This window comes from Rhipicephalus microplus, chromosome X (assembly GCF_043290135.1).
Source record: "Rhipicephalus microplus isolate Deutch F79 chromosome X, USDA_Rmic, whole genome shotgun sequence".
NCBI classification, from domain to species: Eukaryota; Metazoa; Arthropoda; class Arachnida; order Ixodida; family Ixodidae; genus Rhipicephalus; species Rhipicephalus microplus.
In genome coordinates this window covers 385,177,501-385,201,713 of record NC_134710.1, presented here as the reverse complement: position 1 = coordinate 385,201,713, position 24,213 = coordinate 385,177,501, and the positions used below count along the sequence as shown (strand labels likewise).

The window sequence follows — 24,213 nt, the reverse complement described above, 5'->3', positions numbered from 1 at the left end:
CGGCTAAGCAGCTAACAAGTTGTTTTTATTGTCCGATTTCCACCGTTTTGTCACTGAATCAGCAGTACGCAGTCATCCACCCAATGAGCTACTCAAGAAGGGTACCCAACGGCACCGGGGTCCATAGCAAGAAGGCGCCTTCGCTGACGTTAAAGGTGTGCTTCCGCACCACCCACACTTGCCCACAACCGGGAGAACGCGCACGTAACACTTTTAAATAGATCACCTAACTGTATTTTATACTTGTATTTGATTGCGTTCATTTGTTAAATGTTATTGTTCATTTGTTAAATGTTATTGTTCATTTGTGAAATGTTAGCAGTTATTTGTGAAATGTTATTGTTTCTGCATTACGTTTCTAGTTTTCCTTTTCAATTTCTGTATTCATGAATTGGAATTGTTTATCCTTCCTTATTAATAGCCTCTCCCCCCCCCTCATGTGATGCCCTCTGGGCCCTTGGGGTATCCAAATAAATAAATGTAATCATCCATATCGACGCTATCGGGCTTGGAGCCGTTTTACTGTAAGCTAACCCTGATGGCCACGAGAGCCCATCGACCATTCTAGTTGTCGGTGAAGTGAGGCTGAAAGTCGGTAACATGCGTCAGAATCTGAGTGCCTAAGAGTAGTTTGGACCGTGAAAAAAATTCAGGTCCTTCGTTTATGGGAAGCCATTTACCACTGTTACCCACAATAGCACAATAGCACTCTACATTGACTTCAAGGAAAAAAAAACCTCAGCGCAAAATTGGCTCGTTGTGTGATCAAGCTGCAAGACTACTCTTTCAAAATTGATTGTCTCAGTGCGTCTTAGCACGAGAACGTGGACTATCTGTCTCAAAACGCAGCACCTGAGAATTCCCCAGTGCCAGCTTTTACACTTCTTGATCTTCGGGGCTCAACATGCAGACAAATATGGTGACGGCATCATTCGTCTGCCTGGTGCACAGCCTACTAACAGGGATGTTTAGAAACGTTCAAAGCTACCTACGCTCTTTGTGATGGTATTCTGTGTCATCGCACTACGAGAAACTCTTTCTGGCTTTCTGTCATGCCGCAAACTGTGCGATAGTGTTTGTTTTTTTTTATGCCAGGACGTGTTTGCAGCTGGTCACCTTGGCAAAACGAAAAGGTTGGCCAGACTCCATCAACGTTTCGGTTGGTGAGGCATGGCACCCGACGCACGTCAGTAAGTGTCCTCTTGCTCCATATGCGAGCACAGAAAAGCTTGCGCCCCTGCCAATCCTATACAAGTATCTCTGCAGCACATACCACCCCCGGATGCCCCTCTTGATGTTAATAAATTTAATTACCTGGAACCACTACCACGCACCCCGGCAGGGCAATATGTTTTTTATAGTCGCCACCGACTACCTGATGAAGTGTACCGATGTTAAAGTCATCTGACTCCTCGGCGACGCATTTCGTTTCTTTCGTGACCGAATGCACTATCTTTCGTCAAGGCACACCACGAATATTTATCATAGATGAGCGCACGCCATACATGTCTCGAGCTTTTGAGAGATTGTTGCACCAGTACAGAGTCCGTCAAGCTACTGCCTCTCCAGAACACCCACAAAAGAATGGACTTGTTGAACGCACTAACATACCGCTGACCAACATTATCGTTTCCAATGTGAGTCCAGAGCACGGTGACTCGGATGACTTTGTTGTGTCGGCTGCGCTCACTCTGAACACGTCACGGCAAGAAGGTATTCGAGAGACACCATTCGAGCTTGTATATGGGAGAATATCAAAGCCTGATGAATCTCACGTGAACACTGCCACTCTCCTTCCGCAAGCACGTCACTGAACGCGCCTAGCAATTTTACACAGTCAAGCAGCTCAAGCACCACTAACACAGCACCATCAGTCGAGGCCATTTCTCATCTGGGATCTCGGGTTAGTTCGACGCACACAGCGTGCACGAAAGCGCTGTCATAAGTCCTTACCCTGATGTTTGAGTCTCCACAGGATCAGTAAGCTATTGGGGCCGGTGACGTTTTGTCTTGGCGCTAATCGTGAACTGAGGGAAGGCAACACAAGCCGATATTTTCAGCCCACGGGACGACTTACATGAAAGTATGTGCCACGTAATTTGTGCGCAACCTTTTGCTCACCATCTGCTTCAGCCGACAGCGGTGGAGGGGCGGAAAGTTATCTGGATAACAACTGTGACAAAGCCAAGAAAAATATACTAGAAAAAAGACGTTAAGATAGTGGCAGTGAACTATGGTGATTTTGGAAGAGGAGACGATGAAATGTAACAAAGGCTATGGTGACAGGTTTGTGTTTAAAATCTTTCCCTCTTGTGTTTACGTGAGGCGATTTTCTACGTTACAATACATTCAGAACAACACAATAGTTCCCTCCAACAGCAAAATAACCACGGAAGGTGGCCACCTCTTCCGTCACTGACTGACGCCTTCACCTCAACATGTGCGGCCCCACTGCCGACGAGAGATCCTAGGGGTTAGCTCAATTTATTTTAGAGGCGAATCACTTCAGGTTCTCAGCGTGCCGGCACACATCCTCCGTCGTCGTCCGCTGCTGCTCTCGTTACAGTCGATTAGATTCAGTGTAAGAGAGACCACCTTTTCTTGCCAAAAGAGTTCGCTGTCCCTCGAAATTGGCTCGGCTCATTGCTCGTCGCGTGGCGAGAGCCTGAGAGCGAACAATGCGCGTGCACTATGGAAACGCTTTTCCGCCCGCGAGAGGCAACATAGTGCACACACTTGAACCGGCCACCTCGTATATAGACACTGAATCTTGACCTGCAGTGCAGTGCCGGAGGGAGATTTTAATCGTGCGTAGTTAAACTACAAATATTCACAACGTGCGCGTTAACTGAAAGTGCACAGCATTCTTCATCTTTCCTCTGGTTTCTTGTAAGTGAAGGTTAAACGACCTTCCCTACATGCTTTGTCTTTCGCTAGTTTCTTTGGTTGCGCTCTGCTCGCGTGGCGGATCGACTCGGCGCGGTGGCTGCATGGACTGTTTCTGTCAGTGGGCGTGGCTGAAGGTCGACATCGTGCAATAAGCTAGGTGTGGAGGTTGTTTTTTTTTTCTTTGAGGTTCCTCACGTTGTAGAAAACAAAAACAATTACCACAACAATGTAGATCGATTAAACGACTCTGCAGAATGCAATCCTTAGTTTGATATTTTACCAATATACACTGCTTTGAAGAAAGAAATAGTGTTTCTACCACGGCCGACCAATTCTTTTTCGATATCTAAATCTTCAGCAACACAACTTACGAATTTACGATCAGTGAAAAGCACATTGTTTCGCATACGGCAATTCCTTGTAGTCTATATTAACTTTCCAGCATTTCCATACTAGAATCGTTGACGTGGCGCAAAGCTGTACAAGAAGGTCAAGCGTGTGACAGTTAATGCATAAGAAAAGCAAAAAAGTTTAGCTTCGAAAAGAAACTTTCGCAGATGAGAGCTACACTCACCTCTTCAAATTTTTGAACACGTCGGGGTAACCTGTGGCTGAAATTGCAAAAAAAAAACAGCAGCGGGGGTCATGTGCACGTGTGGTCATAAATACGAGATAAATGCATTTTGCTAACGGCTGATAATTGAAAAACAGGTATTGACTTACCTGAAGAGGAACCAATCGTACGCCGCAGTGAGGTAGGCCATTTCTAATGCTGATAGATTTTGGTGGATCACGTTGTCGGCCCACAGAGATAGGCGCAGCATTGAGACGAACAATGCCGTACGATCCCAGCCCGAGATGCAGTGCACTAGAATGCTAGAGTCACCTAAAAAAATGAAAATTAGTGTTCAGTAAAAACTGGAATGTGCCTACTAAACACATTTTTGGTTTCGCTTGCTTTTCTCACTATTTAGCATTGTACTCTCGGCGTTAGAGCAAGCACATTCAAGTGTCACTTGCACCGTGCAGAAGGTCACGCAGGTTGCACAATCTGACATCCGGGAGCTTTTACGTGCGAGACGGGCACGGCAGCCCGGTGCCGCGTCCGCCGCGTGAGAACCTGAATGTAACAATAGCAGGCGGCGCACGGCTGAGCGCACAGCCGAACCTTGTCTGTACAGTGCGTGAATAAATGTCGTCAAAACAGACACCACCCCACTGTACTCAGTGCATCTAGCCGCATTTTCTTGGGCTTGCTTTCTTCTCAGCGAGCTATCACTCGCTGTTCTCACTCGGACGAAATGATTTCGCCAACGGTATCGTGCTGGCTAAGAATGTTGAGTCCCGTTCCGTTGGTTTCGCATCTTCACGACACGCGTGCTGTGCAGCACACGTGCTTTTCGAGCCGAAGAGAGAGATGCGCCTTCTATTTCGCTAATCACATGTAAACAAGAAAGGATATGCCCAGTGAATATGGCCGACTTTCGGCTTCACCATGGCTTCAAAGAGAGTGACATCGGAGACTGCTCAGATACTTTTCTCCGTGCATGCTTAGCAGGGAAACGTCCACTGTACCATTGTTCATAATCCTACGTAGAAGCGTGGCACCACTACACATCATTTGGACATTATGAGAGATTTGTTGACGCTGTGGCTGATGAATTATGAATGAGCCCATTGTAATAGGTTGCACTTGCGATGCATGAACGAACGCAATTCGCACTGTTTGACAGCTGGCTGTTTTTTACTCTGCTAAGACACTATAGTACGCGTTTTAACGAGATTTATTTCCTGACATAAAGGCTGTACAGGGTCCGTTGGCAAAATCATTTTAAGCACCGGTGCGTCTATGTGATAAAATATTGGACTGTATGCAGAAAGTCCGAGTTAGAATTCCTCCCTGGATTTTCTTATTTTTTATTTTTCATTTTTATTTTGTGTAATTTGGTTAAGAACACCGACGCCAGCGGACAAACACGGTGTCTAAAACAGCTGTTCTGATCTCATATCAGCTTTGGCTGTGAATGAAATCAGGAATTCGCTTCTATAACTCTAATGCAGTTATCAATGCGTCTGAGTCGAGTCAATAAGGCTTTAAGATTTCATCATTTTGCCTTATTGCGCACATGTTTAGATGACAACAAAAAGAACATGTGTGAAATTCAGAAGAAATTCAGACGAATAAAAACTCTGCTGCGAAGTTTGGAGATCGTGGTGGGTTGTATAAAATGGCGCAAATACAGAGATGAAATCTAATAACGACCATTCTGTTGGTTGCCATCCACCAGAAACATTAACCTAGTATGTGAACAGGCAGTGCTAAGTGTGCTTGAAGAATGCGCTAACCCGATATAAACTGTAGGGGGTGGGGGTGGAGTGGGGGGTCATGTTTGCTTCCAACATAACTGCCAGCATTTGCCCCACTTTTGCAAACAAAGTTTGTCGTCTCTGATGAGGTATTATGAACGTGTGTACGAAGCTCTAAAATAGACACGTTCGTTATAAAAGATAAGTCACACACAGGCTGCCCTCTTTACGACGTCCGTCACTGATGCAAGCAAACGGATACGCTGCTAAACGCTAGATTAAAGAAGCACCTTTTCTCACTGAAGAGTACAGGTGCTTTCTGTTCAATTCACAATGCAGAAAGGGCGAGTTCTAACCACTATCAGAAAAAATAAACACATTTTCTGTTGTAAAGGGGAATGGTGTGTACTGAAGATTGATTACCGAAGCTTCCTGTATAGTTGGCGAAGTGAAAATTAGGCAGTCTCTGCCCTTTCGCGAAAAAAAATTAGATTACGGAGTGACAGTTCCATCGCGGGAAATTCTTCAAAGGAAGTAAAGTACCATTCTTGCTCATAGTGCGATTTATTTCAACGCAAAGTTCCCAACGGACGTTATGAGTTGAGTCTCTTAGGCCAAGCTTTTCATTTCTACTACCAAAGTATTATTTATTGCAGCTTTGTCATTGGTGTATCAATTGGCCTTATAGTGTATCAGTAAACGCAATTGTGAACCACCACTCATGCTGTCAGTTCATTTTTCTCTTTCTGTCGCCTTTCTATGCGCAGCAGCTTGTCAGGTATGCATAATAGACAGCTCACTCAACAGGCAGCTCACTCACCTTTCTCTTCCTCATGATTTAACCCCTCATTAAAAAAGCTTTATGATCTGCGCATGATGCGGCTTGTTGGACAATGTGCCAATTATGACGAAGCTTTAGTGATACTTGGCGGAATGTTTGTTCGGAATGCGGCTATCACATTTCATTCCCATCCTGCTGAATTTTTTGCAGCCTGCAACAGTTACCACAGCAAGCTTAAAAATAAAGTGGCTATTGTATGCTATTCACTGTCGCTCAGTGAATGATCAAGTATAACCATTTGTACTTATTGGAAATGGTGATTGAAAATAAATTCCGACTAAACTGCATGTTTAGCGTCCAAAGTCAAAAAGCGGGGCTATGAGAAGCGCGCTATAGCACGTGGCTCCTAGTTTGTTAACAGAGATATGTGCGGTTTAACGTCCCAAAACAACCATATGATTATAAGAGACGCCGAGGTGGAGAGCTCCGGAAATTTCGATCATCTGAGGTTCTTTAACTTGCACCCAAATCTGAGCACATGGGCCTACAACATTTCCGCCTCCATCGCAAATGCAGCCGCCGCAGCCGGGATTTGATCCCGCGAGCTGCACGTCAGCAGCCGAGTACCTTAGCCACTAGACCAGCGCAGCGGGGCGACAAGATCTTGAAGCGATGGAAGCTTCACACCAACGACTACGTTGTCCGTAGATCTGTGAGGGACGTGAAGGCTCGGTTTAAGCCCTACTTTGTCGCTGTAGTTTTGACATTCAGGTATCGGTGACTGTCTGAGGTTTACCTTAAAACTCTGCCCTGAGAATCAGCGTATAGACAATCTAGCATCACTTAGCTATAGCTAATGAAAACCTAGAAACAACCTACAACCTGCATCACCTAGCTAAGGCCTATCAACAATCTATTCAACAAGCAACCAGATTAGACTTTAGGATTACCCAGTTTCACTGTTTCAAGACTCATGCTACTTGTGGGAGCTTCGTCATGCTTTATTACCAGGTCATTCTTATCTGCTTGAACACAAATGTAACCACACAAGTGCTTTTTTTCTTTCTTTTATTTGATATTAACTGCCAGGGGAACGTACCTCCTGTATAGTCGACAACTAAACCCACAACTCGCGGATAGCAGCGGAAAGCTGCAACTACGATGCAGCTGAGTCATGTTGACATTTGTTCTACAGCCAGCCGGAAGTTCACGGTTCCATACATTATTTAGCAGCAACCGCTACTGATACCCTGTATGCCATAGAAAAATTAGAGACACAGGCACGCACAAGAGGTAAAGTAATTACTCTGGTTCTACGCACCGAAATCACTATTTTGTAACCAGGCATGCCATTGTGGATGTCTTCAGAATAGTTCTGACAACTGGCAGTACGTCAGCATCCCTTGATAATTAGGTGAACGGGGCTTTGTTACATGCGAATGCCGTGGACAGGAATCGAACCCACGTCCCCGTGCTCACCCGAATTCTGCCTTAGCGAGTAAGCTTCCGTGGTGGGAGCACACAAGTTAAGGACCAATAAACGCAACTGTTTTTTTTTTCTATACTTCTTGCTCCACCCTGATCCAGCTAATGTTGCGGACTACATTCACTGAAGGGGCACCAAGTTCAGAAGTGTGTCCCTCTCGCTCAATGCCGAGGAGTCGCTTGTTTGTCCACTGATCACAGTAAAAGCAGCACCCCCTCTTGTTTAGCAAGCTTTAGGTAATATATGAAATACATGAGCACTGGCAAAGCACTGTATGCCCTTACACAGGAGCGGCATTCTTGAATTACATCAATCTGTTTACCCCAGAGGCCGCGCAGGCACTGGCACGCCCCACCATGTTCATTGAATGACTACGTCATTGTACGACTGAGTTTTGTGGTGACTAGATTCGGCAAGCAGTGGTTGAACTTCGACTGAGGGCATATGCGAAAACATTCGAGACTTCATTCATAAAGAAAAATGAAGAAGCAGCAGCCAAGTCGGGCCCCATTATGCATGCTTAGCCTCAAAATTTCTTTGGCACAAAATCAAGAAGTTTATTTTCAAGATATTCCATACACGGCTTACAAGTGTTTGGGTAACAACAACGCCAAGAAAGCTATTTAGCTAATTCGGAGCGTGATTTGCAAAAGTGTTAATGGGGGTGCATTGGTCAACTGCAGTGTGATGCTTCATGCAACAATGGTCAAACAAGGAACTTAGTGACCGACACTGCTGTGAGAAATGAGATAACTTTTCCGAATATTGGGTAAAAAACTAAGCCAGTCCCACGCCTGTCAAAAATCGACAATCAAGGACCTGGAAAGCCAACGCCATCATCTGAATGCTGATTCAAGTTATCACCTAATCATTCTTCTATCTCTGTATAGATCTTTATAATTTTTTTTTTCAAAAAACTTCTTGAGCTAGTTGGTAGAACATTGCAAAAAACTAGACTACTAACACCACACATTCTCGCACATACACACACCCCAACTTTAAACACGTACAGTGTTTCCTTCCAACAGATTTTTTTATAGCACAAAGGCTTGTATATATTACACAAGGCACATGCGTGCATTACCATCCTAGAAGGCCAACAACATACATTACCAAGAGATACTATTTATGTCCTCACAGCCAAGCACCGATAAACTGGGTTTCACTTGGGAACAAAGATAGCGAAGAGGCGCGCAGGACGTGATTTCTTTATTTTTCTATGAAAAAATACTAACCCTGCTTGTGCGGTTTTTCTCGCGCTTCTGTGTCGAATATTTGTCTGCATAGCTTTTTTAGATGAAAATTCTAGGCAGAAGCGCAAGAAGAAATGCACGTGAAGTGTTAGAGGGTTTCATAAAACAAAAATAGGGATCACTGTGTAAGCGCCCCTTTGCTATCTTCGTTCCCAAGTGAATCGCGGTTTATTGGTTCCAGGCTGAGAGGATAAACTGCATCTCTTTATAGTGTATAATGTTGGCCTTCTCTGAGGTTATTGCGCACACGTGCCCAGTGTATATTCGGGGCGAAGCTCCTCTTTGTCTAACTTTGTCCTGCTTGTGGCGTAACTGAGAGAAGTAGAGACGAGAAAAAAGGGAAGACAGTATCGCTCGAACAGTATGATAGACGGTGCTGTCTCAGAGGCACATACTAACTGCAGTTGATTAAGAATATTCTAGATGGCGCGGTGTGACTACTCCCTGATTGGCTGATGTGCAGGTTGTGCCTGGGTTCGCGATGAAGGAGCGCCTCCTTCAGTCTCCTTGATAGTCGCCATACGTGGCGGATTGTTGGTGGGGCATGGACGAAGCAGAACATCGGGTGCGTTGAAGACGAATGCGCTCGACTTCCTTGGCTCGCGTCTTGTTGGTTTTACCCGCGCGCATTCTCCATGCTCGAACGCGATCAGACGCATGGACGCATGCACGGACGGACGGACGTGCGAATGGATGGATGGATGGATGGATGGATGGATGGATGGATGGATGGATGGATGGATGCTTTGCCCCACTTATTTACTCTATGAATTTCCCGTGATTTTTATTCAAGCCTTCGTGCAATGAATAAATCAGTTGGAAGTGAGCGCTGTGCGTGTTTGATGCCTGGGTGTGTTTTCATGAATGTGTGGTGCGTTTGCGCTCAAGTGAGTTTTTCTAAATGTTCATTTTTTTTTGCTTTTCTTTAACTCTTATCATATTGTCATCTATTTTTTTCTCTCCTCGTAACCCTAACATCACGCATCATCCTCTCTTCTTTCCCCCACTTAATTTTGTGTGCTGTACAGGCTTACACGACGACTTCCTTTTTTTCTTCCTCACCATTGCTTCTATTTACCCCCCTCCTTGCCAAACTATACTATTCAAAGATATTCCATACTTAACCCTCCCCTTTCTTTCCTTCCTCCTCATCCTCACATACCACCCCATGCTCAAGCTTCCCACACCCTTGCTATAATAAACATAACCTTGCTATCCAAGGGATTGCTTGGCGCATACCCACTGTCTGTGGTGAATGAGCTCTACTATTGAAGGTCATGCATTTCTTTTTTTTTCGTCTCTCTAAGATGCACCTCACTCCCTCAATTCTACTTTGCTTCCTCTTCTCCTTGATCTACTCTACTTTGCAGAGCTGTGCTATGCTTTGTACATACCTCTGCTTTCTACAGGGAGTACCCGACAAGTTTTATGTCAACGACACTGGCCTTACTCCAAGCGTAAACGGTTACGCCGCTTAAAATGCTACGGCCGACTCGCAGGAAAAAAAAGGGGTGGGGGGTAATCACGCCACTAAGTGAAATGGCAACAACACTTAAGAGCTGAAATGTCTAAATGCTACGTGTTTTATTGAGGGTTGCAAGTGTAATCTAAAGCAGAGAAACGCAATCACATGCTTATTGCGACCCAAGTGAAGTCCCACGTTTTGCGCTAGACACAGAACTAAGGCGCTGTTTTACTCGCATAACAAGTTCAAGAGAACTACTACATTTGTATGCCGCAACATAACGCCTTGCCGCAAAACTCTCGAGGTACCCTGCTTGAAAGTGTGAAGCGAACTGCCACTGACATTTCAAGAACGTAAAAGATCACGTTACCATCGATGATAACTTTGAGCAGGAACTTCAGATAGTTTTTGGTCAGCTCTACCAGGTCCCAACGCTGCAAAGAAAACCAGAAGAGCAATGATAATCTCTATTTGAGAAATATGACATCGCTTTATTGAATTACAGTAAATTTTACACCGCAAAACTTTTATCCACTACAGAATGACACTTTGAATGATTATAGCAACACTTCAATCAGACACGGAGCAAGTACTAGGCGTCATTCATGGCGCCACAGTTCAGAAATTTTCACTACTTTGGTAATGACACGTGCAGGATACCACGTCAACAAAAAAAAGGGGGGTGGGGTGGAGGGGAAGCCTGAAGCTTCGCCTTTAAAGGTGTAACTCGATAGCGATATTCTGTCTCTAGTGCGCAATTTTCCAACTAAGTGAATTGGTTTTATTGTATGCGGTTACTCGATAAGTTTCGATTGGGGATTACTACAATGTAATAGATAAAGTTGAGAGTGGCTTGTGTCAGTCAATTTTTCCCAAATGAGTGCATTCTGTTAAATGAGTAGCATGCTTTGAACCATCTACACTCATGCGCATGAAATGTTTTCGAACTTGCTATGCACACACTACCTGATCCTAAGGGAATACATGCAGTAACGCGTTTGCCTTTTTGAACGGGTGGCGGGCTTTGAACAATGAAGTGGTTATTACAATCGTGTTCCGACGACCGATTGCAATGTACGCTTGTACCACGCAGCATTCCTACACAATTATGAGCTGTATTGTGAAGCCTGTATAAAGGAAGCGCGTGTTTGTAAAGTATGAATAAGATTTTCGATACATTTCTAAACAGGGGCAGTTGTTTTCACTGTATTTTTGAGCAGGTGCATGGCTGTGTGGAGGAACACCTGCTTCCCACGCATACGGGCGCAGTTCGATACCCACTCGGATGCGGAAATTTTCATCATTTCCTTTTTTTCTCGATTTTGTGATCACGGACAAGATGTTTTGCTTCCAACTAATGACTCTCACGCCGTAATTTCAGAGAAAAGACCTCTTTATCGCTGTCGCGTTAAACAGTAATAGATCATTGCTAAAATAGCTGATATTTTGCCTACTGCTATTGATCCAAAGCCTTCACTCAACTAAATGAACTTTCGCAGCAATTCTTAAGGGGCTTTTAACATTCTTTTATCGTCAAGATTGCAGAAACTTCAACACTGTTTTATTGATCATTTAAAGCTGACAGTTTACACTTCGTATAGTTGCAGTGTTGACAATTGGCTCTCTGCTTCTGTACACAAAACTTCGAATTTGATAGCCATCATTTTTTCAGCAATAAACCTTTAGGTTGTCAGTGGAACCTCGCTGCCGTTTATATCAAATTTCGTGGGTCATTTTTCAAATTTGTCACAAACTTCCTCAACAATTTTCAATATATTATCAATGCACTTTTAAGGCGATCAGCTAACATGGTTCAACAAGCTCTTATTATTTTTTTCAATATTAATTTTAGTAGTAGTCATTTGCGTAAAACACTGCGAATCCGTAAACATCAATATAGTCAGAACCACACTTCCACCCCTCGGGCATTACACACTCGCAATGCGAGTGTCTGGATATGCGCCGATGAAGCACTTTATAGTGTATAGTTCTGGTAATGGACCTATAGGTTCTGAATAATTTGGCAGTAAAAATTCGTTTCACCTCACATTTAATGAAATGGATAAAGTAGCAACAAATTGCAATTCCATACAAAGTCTAAAAGTACTATGTGGATGCAATCTCGCTTAACTACACCTGTTGGTTTACGCCAACATTCGTATTGTCTGTCATCCCAGCGCAAAGTAAACTGAGAGCACAGCCTATATACCACCTTTCTAGTGATCTCTGTCGAGACAGTGGGCGTGAACACGTCCTTGTGATCGAAGTTCGCAGTTGCTGTTTCAGCGATGCCCTTCGCCCCCTTCCACGCTCTCGCGCTCCTTCACCTGACGAAGAGTGGGCGGGGCGTTTCTTTTTTGGTTGGGGGGCCATTGACAGCAATCTCCATCACACGCAAGGTGTCACATGCGCCCTTTGTTGCCGATCATTTCATATCTGCGACAGCCGCGTTCATCTCCAGCACACGCACACGTGTGCTTTTAAAGTGTGGATAACACATGATGCGTGGGATAATGCTATTGATATGAAGTTTTATTTAACATGACAGCGACGCCATAAGCCGAAAATAATGAAGGGTGTCCATGCATTTGCGATCACCTTTTTGTGAAGGTTACTTAATAATTACACTGCCAAATTTGGAATACTTCGAGAGACACTCCCTATATATTTTTGGATATTACAGCACTTTGAACACGTGCGCCCGAATACGTCTTAAAACTAGGAGGTAGAAGAGTTCTGGTGGCAGAACTTCCTTGTAAGCTTGACTTCAAAAATTAAAAAGAAGTTATTTATTAGTTAAACGCTTTTACTAAACTGCACAACATCGTGCCACACAGGTTCTTTTGTTAGGAAGTACAGATTTTTGAATAATAATCTTACATATGGTCTTTTCATTTCCGTAAATGAGCTACGTACCGACAGAGAAACTTTTCCGCACAGAAAAGCCTCTGCTGTGCTTAATTGCCAAAGGCTCATTCATGGACTAATTATGTTGAAGTATACTTCAGAGTTGTAGGGCATCACAATTTGTCGCCAATAACTTTTTTGTTCAGCCAAACACACACGTATTTGTAAGCATTGATAGAAATTTTAAGAGCTAAATTGTAGCGATTCACGTCGTGGTGTGCATTAAACATAGCCTCTATGGTACGTCACACTGGCACTACATGTGACAAGGATAAGTTCTTTGTATTTTTCATGAATAGCACGCTTAACGCTCGTTCGAAAGCAGTGGTGGTTTGCGAGTAGCTGTCGAGTTAAAGACACCGACGATGAATCAGACAAGTGAAGAGAAGTGCAGTAACGTTGAAATCTAGGCGAGTTGGTGATAGTTCATGTTTACTTATGAAGCAAAGCAAGAGACAATGCACAAAAATAACGAAAGGGACACCGTACTTTTTGTGCCTTCTCTCCGTGCGCTTCTTCGTCGTCAGAACAAATACCTCGCTGTCAGAACATTGCGCAGCTTCACTGGTCTTCTCTCTTCACAAGGAGTTCCAATGGCTTTCATTGTTTTATTTTCGTATTTTACGCATCGCCATTGTTTATATCTGTATCAACACAAGTTTTGCTCCTTGAGCGCATAAGTGAAAATACGATTTCAAGAATGAAGGACAAAGGTTGTGTAGAATCACTGTGCAACATTGTAAAAAGGAAGAAAAATATGTGTTGGGGCTTACGTCCCCAAACAGTAATATGAGAGATGATTCAGTAGAGGGCACCAAAAATTTCGACCACCCGAGATTAATTGATGAAATTTCAATGCCAGCCTACATAGGGCCTCAAGCACTAACGCTTCCATCAAAAATTCAGCCTCCACGGCAGGGGTTTGATCGCACGATCTGCTGGTCTGCCGTAAAGCACTCTAACCACTAAACCATGGTGTCGGTCAAGAAACAAACTAGCAGGCCAAGCCCGCACACGACCAGCCTCCATTGACCAGTTTTTTACAGGGGAAGTCTTTCTCGCTTACCTTGTAATTCTTCCAGTCAATGTTGAGCTCCGAGGCGACACTTGTTTCGGGAACGTCCAACTCGACGTCAACAAAATGCTTAAAAAAATACAATGGTGAATAAGTCACTATTACGATCCTGAAAGAAATAGTACACTGTCTAAGCATGAGTAGTGCTTTAAACATTTACGTCACCTAAACTTACCGCTATTTATTGTTACAAAGACCTTCAATGACGCAAACTACTATTGAGAGTGTCGTGACCATTTTTAACCACCGATTTTGAGTGAACCCGGACATCACAAACAACACAAGTTGGCCAAAACAAGTTTTGCAAAAGAAGTGGAGAACTGCTAGTGATAGCAAAGAAACAGCCACGCCAAGTAAGGCTCGTAATGTTTTTCTCCTTAAAGTTTGTTATTAGCATTAACGCAACAAATTAACCTATGAGAACCATGTCATACGAGCACAGTCAAGCACGAACATGTTTCAGCCGATGACTGAGAACACTGCTTGGCAACATTGGCACAATGAACAGTGCCAGTGGCTAAGAGCAAATGCATGGAGTTACCCTCGATATGATACAACGTGAGCTGAAGTAGGTGCCAGATTTAACAATAGAAGTTTGATATACCATGAACTAAACAAGATGCCATTTCTCTAAACTGTTCTCGGCAACTTTTCGAGCAGCTTCCATCTGAATCACATTCCCTGTGGACGTTACGTTCTTCGTTTCCGTCACTGATGCCACATTACAAGCTGAGATATGCACAGGCTGCTCAGGAATCCTTTCAATTGATTGCTCCGACTGTTGCTCATGCCTTTCCACAATTATTGAGAACATTTTACATGTGGTATCACTCGGGGAATACGATGGAATTGATAGAACCACGGTGCCACAATGGCATCTGCTGTTCATTAGGCATCAATCACGGACCTTTGGCCAGAGTTTGAGTGAGCGAATTCCAGTTCCTTTTGACTATGCGTGCGATGGTTGGCAAGTGGCGCGTTGTAGGCTGCATATGGTTCCGCGTATACTTAGCCTGAATGTTACAAAGCAGTCGCAGCTTTCTATTATACCTCACCTCGAATATAATAATTTGAACAACAGTACCGCTTTACTGCACTGAAAGAACAATAATACTGTATCGGCTGAATAGTGCACATACGAGAATATTACCGCATGGAGACACTTTTCTCTAGCATATACAGTGATCACAAAGACTAAGCATATCCGTGTGCACTAGGCTGCACGTAGTGGGTGGCTCGTACATGGCTTACCGACATGTCAAATGTCCTTCTCCGAAAACCTATGCCCTCTTTTCATACAAATATTAAAAAGTTCGTTTGTCCACAAACTTAACATGACATTTTACCGTATTGCGGCGGTGCCAAACTGGAGTTCATTCGACACGTGGTTTTAGCTGGTAGATTGCGCAACCAGACAGCAAATACATCACCTATGAAGTGACGCGCCAGCAGGTTCCTCTTTGGCCGTGTAAATAACCGCGTTCACCAGCAACAAAAACTAAGAAATAAATGTAATGATATAATGAACCTCACGTGCCAGGTTGCCGCGTGAGGTTGCGCTAACAAGATTCCACCGGCAGTGATTATCGGGGTAGCATGCAGAGAGCACAGTATACTAGCGTGAATATTGGTTTGTGCGATAATCCTATTTTCTATGTATGTTGGGGCAATCTTGTTATTGCAATAATCAATGAACCTATCAAACGCTGTAAAACTTGCAATGCAGATGAGAGACCACAAATTATTCGCAACGACAACCTGTCCTAAGCCGTCGTAGCCCCGGTGACGTTTAGTTTAGACCATGGTGGTCTAGACATGGGACGACCATCTCCACCCCTCCTCTGTCTTTTGCTTGAAAGAAAACTGAAGATGCTTTGTCATTGATCGAGTTTGAAGGCTTGTGCACTGAGCGAGCGCACCTGAAGGCTTGTGCACTGAGCGAGCGCACTTGAAGCTTGTGCACTGAGCGAGCGCACTTGAAGGCTTGTGCACTGAGCGAGCGCACTTGAAGGCTTGTGCACTGAGCGAGCGCACCTGAAGGCTTGTGCACTGAGCGAGCGCACCTGAAGGCTTGTGCACTGAGCGAGCGCACATGCGAGGAGAGAGCATGCTGATATAAAGACTGATACTGAATGCCGAGTTCGGTCGCCTCAGTGTTTCGCTCCAGCGTGCATTCGACCTTATTTCCTTGTAACGCGCTGATGATGCGGTGTTGGCATGGTTACCTTAATTGTATGCGTGAATGCATCGATGACGTTCTAAAAAAAGAAAAGATTTTGGCGTCGCTGTTGCATGCATACCATACTACATAATAATCTGTTTTTATGCTGTTTGTATCACGAATATTGCTGATGTGGCCTATGAATACACAGCAGACTTTCGAAAATTGGATTTACACATCGCTGGGAATCCCGGACTGATGTGTCCTCGGGAGTGTCCGAAGTCCTCTTAAAGTTTAGATAGGTTTGGCAAAATTCTTTTCAAACTATAGGACATCGATCGATGAAAGGAGTCAATAGGATAGCACAATAATGGCGCGTGCGATGCAGTCCTGAAGAATAAGTGTCACAGCGTTACATTCCTCCACGTTTTTGTGCTCTAGGACACAGTTGAATCACTATACTCCGCGGCATCGGTCTTCAATACACCGGGCGCCCCAGGGCGTGTAGAGAGGTGCGGCCTTTGAAGTTCGCCAGTGACATGCGTATCTGTATGCGACACTTTTCATTAAGTTGTGCTTCTTCTATCGTGGGATCGTCGGTGATCAGTCCTTTCCAATATGGCAATCTTGTTTTATCGAGGTGACCCCTCAATTCGTGTTTCCTCAGTCACGTTTCCAGAGAGGGCACTTAATCAATAAGAAAAACATTGCTACGTTACTTAGGCCTGGCTTGGACTCTTCAGTGACACGGTGACCTCGAGCCCCAAGCGTCATCGTGTCCAGCGCGAAAATTATTAAATTTTTCTCCATCAACTCTACCATTATACTATACACCAGAACACAGTGAGCTCGGCGCGTGCTGCCATATTGAAAGCGTGTCACGCCATCCGTTGCAAGTGCGGTGAAACAACACCTATGCACTGCCACGCGATCAGACGCTCCGCAAATCAAACGCGAATCTACACAACCCATGTCGGGCTGTAAGGATGTTTCGTGCTCTTTCTCTCCTGGAACTTTGTGCTGATTTTGTGTGAAACGTCGAGAAGACCTTCTTTGATGGTCCGAAATCTCTGCAGCACGTGAACTGCAGACTTCGGAAGCAACTTCATCGGATACGTATTATTGTGATTAAAGAAATGCGAACAGCTGAAAGCGTTGCTTTTGACCCAGTTTCACTGCGGCGTGCATTGACTGAGCAGATTTTGTGCTGTAAGTCGGTGTCAACGTAACGCTATAATCTTGCTCCAACCTGCGCTCATCCACTGCATGTGTTTATCATTTGCCACTCATGCTGGGCACTCGCAACACACGCGTTGTGAAAGTGCGAACCAGGACAAGATTTCAAAATACTATGATGACGCCCACCGAAAGCACAGATCCGCCTAGTGAGTCAAGACATGCCGCAGTTCGACTCAGTCGAAAGCTATGCTTCTCGCGCCGTTCACGTCTCTTTGCATCGCTATAGTACACCGTTACGTATACATGAGTGGTGCTTGCATCCACGCGTGAGTCGTAATAATATCCTATGACTGGCATGCAGCCTGCGTGAAAGTATCACAATGATTTGTTGCCGCATACTATACAGGCATGCTGCACGCAAAACGCTGCTGTAAAGCGGAGCAGCGGGCGTCGCGCTTGAGTAAACGCAATAATTGTATTTACTCGTACCCCTTTACTGGACTCGTAGTTTTTCTTGCCGGTTGCGATTATGTACACTAGAGGCAGAGCTCGGCGTTTTTAGATGCGAATGGAAATCTGAAACCAGGATTCACCACACCGGCACGCTTTCCGCCCTTCAAGTGGCGGTGCAGAGAAGGTCGCTTCTGAAATTACGCTCTCCATGCAATATTAACGGCCAGAAAGAAACCCGCTGGTGCGTGATCTTGGGGGCCATGACAAACAACTAGACAGCTGTATTCTAGTATATAGATGAGAAATTGTGACTCTGTTGTCCTCTAAATTTGCTGTAAGGGAAGTTGTCTTTGTCCGACCAATCCGAGAAACTTGTGCAAGTGGCATGGTCAGTCAGAAATGATAGGGCTGCTGCGGCTTGGTAACCTTTTTTCTAAATCTCTGCTCTTTGCCGCTTTTGGAGCCGTAATACTTCACGTTGGTGGAACGGGCGTGCCTTGCACAATTTTAGTTATACTAGCTTTAATGTCACGCAAACACGGTGCTGTTCGGTTGGGCTCTGGTGTCATATTAACCCTGATTGATTGATTTGTGGGGTTTAACGTCCCAAAACCACCATATGATTATGAGGGCTCCGGTATTGGAGGGCTCCGGAAATTTCGACCACCTGGGGTTCTTTAACGTGCGCCCAAATCTGAGCACACGGGCCTACAACATTTCCGCCTCCATCGGAAATGCAGCCGCCACAGCCGGGAATCGAACCCGCTACCTGTGGGTCAGCAGCCGAGTACCTTAGCCACTAGACCACCGTGGCGGGGGTCATATTGACCCTGTTTTTGTTTTTTGCTTATTCTATGTGATGGCCCGATTTGCCAAGTATTTAATCTATCAGACCTGCAACAAGAGCGTTCAAAAACATGGAGGCATCATTACTTCGACACGCTTAAAAATCACCAAAATGGGACTTTAAACCAACTCTCTTCTATATTAACAATGTTCTAAATAGTGCATTGAGTTCAGAATGCCGTCATGATCATCTAAGTCAAAGGCCACAGCACTACACACCGTAGGCATGTAAAAAAGAAGCCATCTAGCACTCGTTTCCCTGCCTCTCGGTATCGCTTGCACTGGTCCCGATGTCATCATCAGGGGGTGCTACTTGTACCATGACAAGCACGTATTTGTATGCTACCAGGTCAGCACGCTCCCTGTTCTTCATTGCCCTTCTAGAACAAGTATTCCGCGAGGAGGACAGACAATCCATCGAACGAAGCGTAACGAAGGAAAAAATTGGCCCCGTATCTGCATGTAATCTGCAAATGTCATCGAAAGAGAATAGTCTTGCGTGTGGAGAGAGCGAAGAAAATATTCATTTGCTGTTCTGCGCAAGAAATTCGATGAACGGTATTCCGGAGGCGCCCGTTAAAGTGCATCGAGCGTGCAGCGGAGGCGAATGAGCACATCAAGTCACGTCACATGTGAGCGCCATCTGGCAGTTTTATTTGGAAAACAAAGCGCGTGGCCCTGAGACGGGCGTGCGCGGGCGTCTCAGAGGTTATAAGGTGTAGAACGCAAGGCGACGAGTAGGTGCAACCACCGTGTCGTCTTAGCAAAGCGTTGAAAACACTTGCTTCTTCGTGCAAGCATTGCATGGTCAACGCAGCGTGATAAGCGCTATGGTCCTTAGAATTACTTATGTATACCTTTGCTAGTAAAAGACGAACATGCAGAATATATACGTGCTGTTATGGTGCCTCAGATATGCGCAATAATTGTTTTTTAATTGACAATCGCGCACGTATGAACGCTGATGCTTTAGCAACATTCGTGGGCGCTGCGGATGGGGTCGGCCATTCGTGGTATTGACTGGTGCTGTTTAGGGTACCCGGTTCGCAGTAACAGAGGACAAACAGACAAATGCACAGACAGACAGACCAAAGTTTTTGCGTCGAAGGTCTCTAAGAAAGACTGTTGTCTTTAAAAGTCAAAACGAGGGTGCACTTTCCTCCCTACGGCGTGAGGTAAAGGGTGTCCCCACGGCGCAGTACACGACGCTGGGCGTGCAGGCGAAGGCGGTGCACTCAATGGCCCGACTTCCCTCGATGCTGCACTCACTACACCGCATTCACAGCACAATAGAACTTAAAGCTCGACCTTCTTACAGTCACAACACTGATGATAGATTTCTGCGCATGAAGGCGCTCTGCGATCACCACTTAAAAAATAGCTTTTGCAGCGTTTCTTTCACACAAAAAAAGAACGTTCTGCTACAAAAATCAGGAACAACTTTTTCCTTTGCTCGTATCGCTCATGTCTTATTCATTTTGCGCCGATAACAACGCACACGCATACATATAACTGAGATAGCAGTTTTCAACGCTTCGTCAATGGCATGGCGCAGTTCGCTTCGTCATAGGCATGGCTAAGTTGTAAGGTTGAATAGAAGAGGCGGTACATCATAGGCTGAAGGCATTTAAAATTGCATGTTCTAAGGTGCACAAGAACAGGTGGTTTATCGTATGCTCAAGGCATTTAAAATGCCATGTTAAAAACACACAATTTAGGAAAGCTGTGGTTCGACCTTGTTCAAACAAATTCATCCTAACTATTTTTGCGTAAGCACACAGAATCCAAGAAGAGACATTCGGCCTAGTTTTTACATCTGCGCGTTTCTCGGTGTCTGTGCGCTTGCGCAAAAACCACTACGACAAATTACATCACCATTTTGAAACATGACATGACAGTTAACAGAGCTTCCAGTTCGGCAGAGTGCTGTCCTTACAATATTATACCTGCTTATACCACTCAGACACTAACGCAATTCACATGAAGAAAATTTTGAGCAGCACTGGGTGCTGACGGAAAAACATACCTGTGTCCAGTCATAAAAAAGGCCTTCTGGATTGTAGTGCTGCTTAACGTACTTTTCAAAGAACTCGCAGCCTGCATTGGTGAACAAAAAAGAAAGAAATTAATATAAAAGCATGAAACTATCATATTACTAGCACGGTAGCGGAGAAAAAGAAGGTGGCGACAGATATGCAGCTTTCAGGCGCGGAAAAGCTTGTAACAGCTGACATCAAACAGAACAAAAAAATCTTAGAAATTACAACTCGCGTTTCATATCTCTGGAGTTCGCTGCACGAAAACACGAACAACCAAATATATCAATCATGCTATCGGTTACACTTGTCAATGAGCCTAATAGCAAACTGGAGGGTTAAATGACCGCATGATACAGCTCCAGAAGGCGCCCCAGAAGCGAGCATATTGTGAATGCGAGTGACTTATGTGTAAAAGGATAATCAAATTATTCTCTCTTCATGGGTATAAGTAAACTATCAAGCGTAATGTCGACGCGTCTCGGCAAGCAATTATGGCCTGCGCGTGCACAACGAGTGAAAAAAGGACAAGAATTGCATCACTTCGCGCTTCTTGCGTGTTCTTGTGGCCTGCGTCCTCGGCTTAGGTTCAGTAAAGCAAAAGGGCCGCATCCGTGGTGAACCACTTTTTTAAAAATGAATTTTGTCTCTCTCTCGTGATTATATATATATATATATATATATATATATATATATATATATATATATATATATATATATATATATATATATATATATATATATATATATATATATATAACTCATCCCCTGATGAAGGGAGGTCCCCTCCCGAAACTGTTGGGAAATAAATATATTTATCCTTGTTGACAACGCTCCCGTTGTGCCATATTCCATATATATATATATATATATATATATATATATATATATATATATATATATATATATATATATATAAGCATCATTGGAAGTTTCACGCTGTTAGTCTACTGTTGGCCCCAGCGATGTCAGCACAATTCATTTCATGTCAGCACAATTTCAGCCCACTTGACAAATTGGGCGCGCTTCAGGCTGTATGTTTTTTAGCAGTGGGGTGTGTTTACTTGTGGAAGTAGTTCCATGTTGAAAAAAATTCGGTATTTTTTTTTGGCGACGGTAACATTACACCCCCGAATCTGTAGTTTCAAAGATGAGTACACCGATTTTTTTTTACGAAGTGCCAGTCACTTTGCTGATATGAAGAACATGACGTGGAGGTTAGAGATTAAACAGGTTGCAATGCAACGTCAAAAAAAACTTAGATATCGAACTATGCTAAACATTTTTCCCATAAAGCAAAATTCCTGTTATTATGGCAGCTGCCAATATTTCATTCATGCACTCAATCGCATCGTATCGTTTCTACGAAAGAGGCTTACGTTCTCTACGAAACTAAGTAAAAACTTACCAGGGTAAGGAAGCTTAAAAATAGTGAAGTCTTGATATCTCTTCGACCTGTCGACTTTCTCCGATGAGGTAATCCTGTGGCAAAGCAATATTTCATTTCTACTGGTTATGGTAGATAAGGAGCGTTGCATAAACTTGTAGGAATCTCGTAGAACACTTCAAGATAAGCCGTCAGGTGTGGAATACAATGACACAATTTGGCCCCGTTCTAGTTCATTTTCAGGTTTGCTTACTGGCGGCAAACTTGAACGTGTCGCGCGAGATTGAACATTTTTTAAAGTAATACTGACCGCCTTCAACACTCTTAGAAAACCTACAGCAAGTAGAGTTGCGAAGTGTTTACTTTGTCATAATTTATCTTGTGATTTAGCCAAACACCCACTTTGTGTTCGCAAGACATTAGGCGCACCTACGCTGCTCCATTCTATGCTGATAATGATCATTTATTCCTGAGCGCTTTGTAATGAGTCTGCCTTTGAAGCACCCACTCGTTGCGCAATTTACGTGGCGCGATTCTTGGTACCCTTCTACGCTTCTGCCGCTCAATATTGCTTGAGTTATTGTGACTGCATGCACTGCATGAGTGCTGTGAAGTTTTTTTTTTTAATAAGACGAAGTTTCAAGCACAGGCGTGGCCAATATAAGATACGAGGTCATACTGAATGCCCTGTTTTTTGCAACGTCATGGTACCCAGATCTGAGAGTACTAATTTTGATTATTTTGTAGTGTTCGATTAAGAATATAACAAAGCGGTACATCAATACTAAATAAAAGAATGATAAGTAGTTGTTGAATTTTCACACAATCTCGAGTTTATATCTAAGGTAACAAAAATGTTCTGTCATTTGCCGTGACTTCGCAGGAGGATTGCACGTATTCAGCTTAAAGAGAAAAAATGTTTGGGGCTGGAGACTCGCACATTTTATAAACTAGAGTCCATACAACAGTCAACAAACAATTTACAAAAGCAGCTCAACGTAGTGGCATTAGGAAAGAAAAAACAACAACACTCTTACATCAAATATTTGTCGCTCGAACTAAATAAGTGACCATAAATCTTGTTTGCAGAACACGTAAAGTGTTGGGTACATTTTTTAAAACCTATATAGCAACAATTATCAGCAAGGGAACGCACTCGTCTGTATAGTTTTTGACGAAGAATACATCTAGATATAAATCATGAACCTCCACAGTGAAGAAAGCACCTGCAATGAGCAAGTGAAAATTGTTGGAATATATGAACGTTTTAGACACTTGAGACTGATTTCGTGCTTTTAATCTGCGTTAAAACCTGAATGATGATTGATATGTGGGGTTTAACGTCCCAACACCCCCATATGATTATGAGAGGCGCCATAGTGGAGGGCTCCGGAAATTGCCACCGCATGGTGTTCTTTAACGTGCGCCCAAATCTGAGCACACGGTCGTACAATTCCGCCTCCATCGGAAATGCAGCCGCCACAGCCGGGATTCAATCTCGCAACCTGCGGGTCAGCAGCCGAGTACCTAAGCCACTAGGCCACCGTGGCGTGGTTAAAATATGAATGATTATGAATATGTTTTTATATGGAACGCAAGCGTCACAATTTCTTTGTCTCTAATAAAATAGCAAAGGCATGGCGCTGTGGTAGAACACCCGACTGATGTACAATGCACGGGTTCAGCTACAGCTCGAAGCGCCGATTTTTGTATCAATTGCTTTTAAAGCGAAACCTGTTATGAGATGAGAACTCGCGTAACGCGCAGTTGTCCGCCGCCGGTGTCCGTAACCACACCATGCAAAATTATAAAAAAACTAGCACTATAATGACACAGCGGGGCTCGAACTCAGAATATAATAAAGCGGTACCCCAATAATAAATGAAAGAATGATAAGTAGTTGATGAATTTTCACTGAGTCCGCAGGGTCCCAGCCCGGTATCTACCATTGAGTCACCTGCTTGGGACTTGTCGGCAAACTTGCCTTT

General features: G+C 44.0%; 1 protein-coding gene across 2 annotated transcripts in view; it reads right to left on the bottom strand.

Moving 5' to 3' along the window:
- Window positions 1-24,213, bottom strand: part of LOC119161925 (phosphatidylinositol-3,5-bisphosphate 3-phosphatase MTMR14) — a 107,903-nt gene that overhangs the window by 22,616 nt on the left and 61,074 nt on the right. For both annotated transcript variants that reach the window (XM_037414421.2, XM_075880069.1), the window contains exons 9-14: window positions 22,247-22,320; window positions 20,829-20,899; window positions 14,155-14,232; window positions 10,552-10,615; window positions 3,613-3,775; window positions 3,464-3,500 (exon numbers count right to left, since the gene is read on the bottom strand). In XM_037414421.2, coding sequence (XP_037270318.2) covers window positions 3,464-3,500; window positions 3,613-3,775; window positions 10,552-10,615; window positions 14,155-14,232; window positions 20,829-20,899; window positions 22,247-22,320 — 487 coding nt within the window. The remainder of the gene's footprint in view (window positions 1-3,463; window positions 3,501-3,612; window positions 3,776-10,551; window positions 10,616-14,154; window positions 14,233-20,828; window positions 20,900-22,246; window positions 22,321-24,213) is intronic.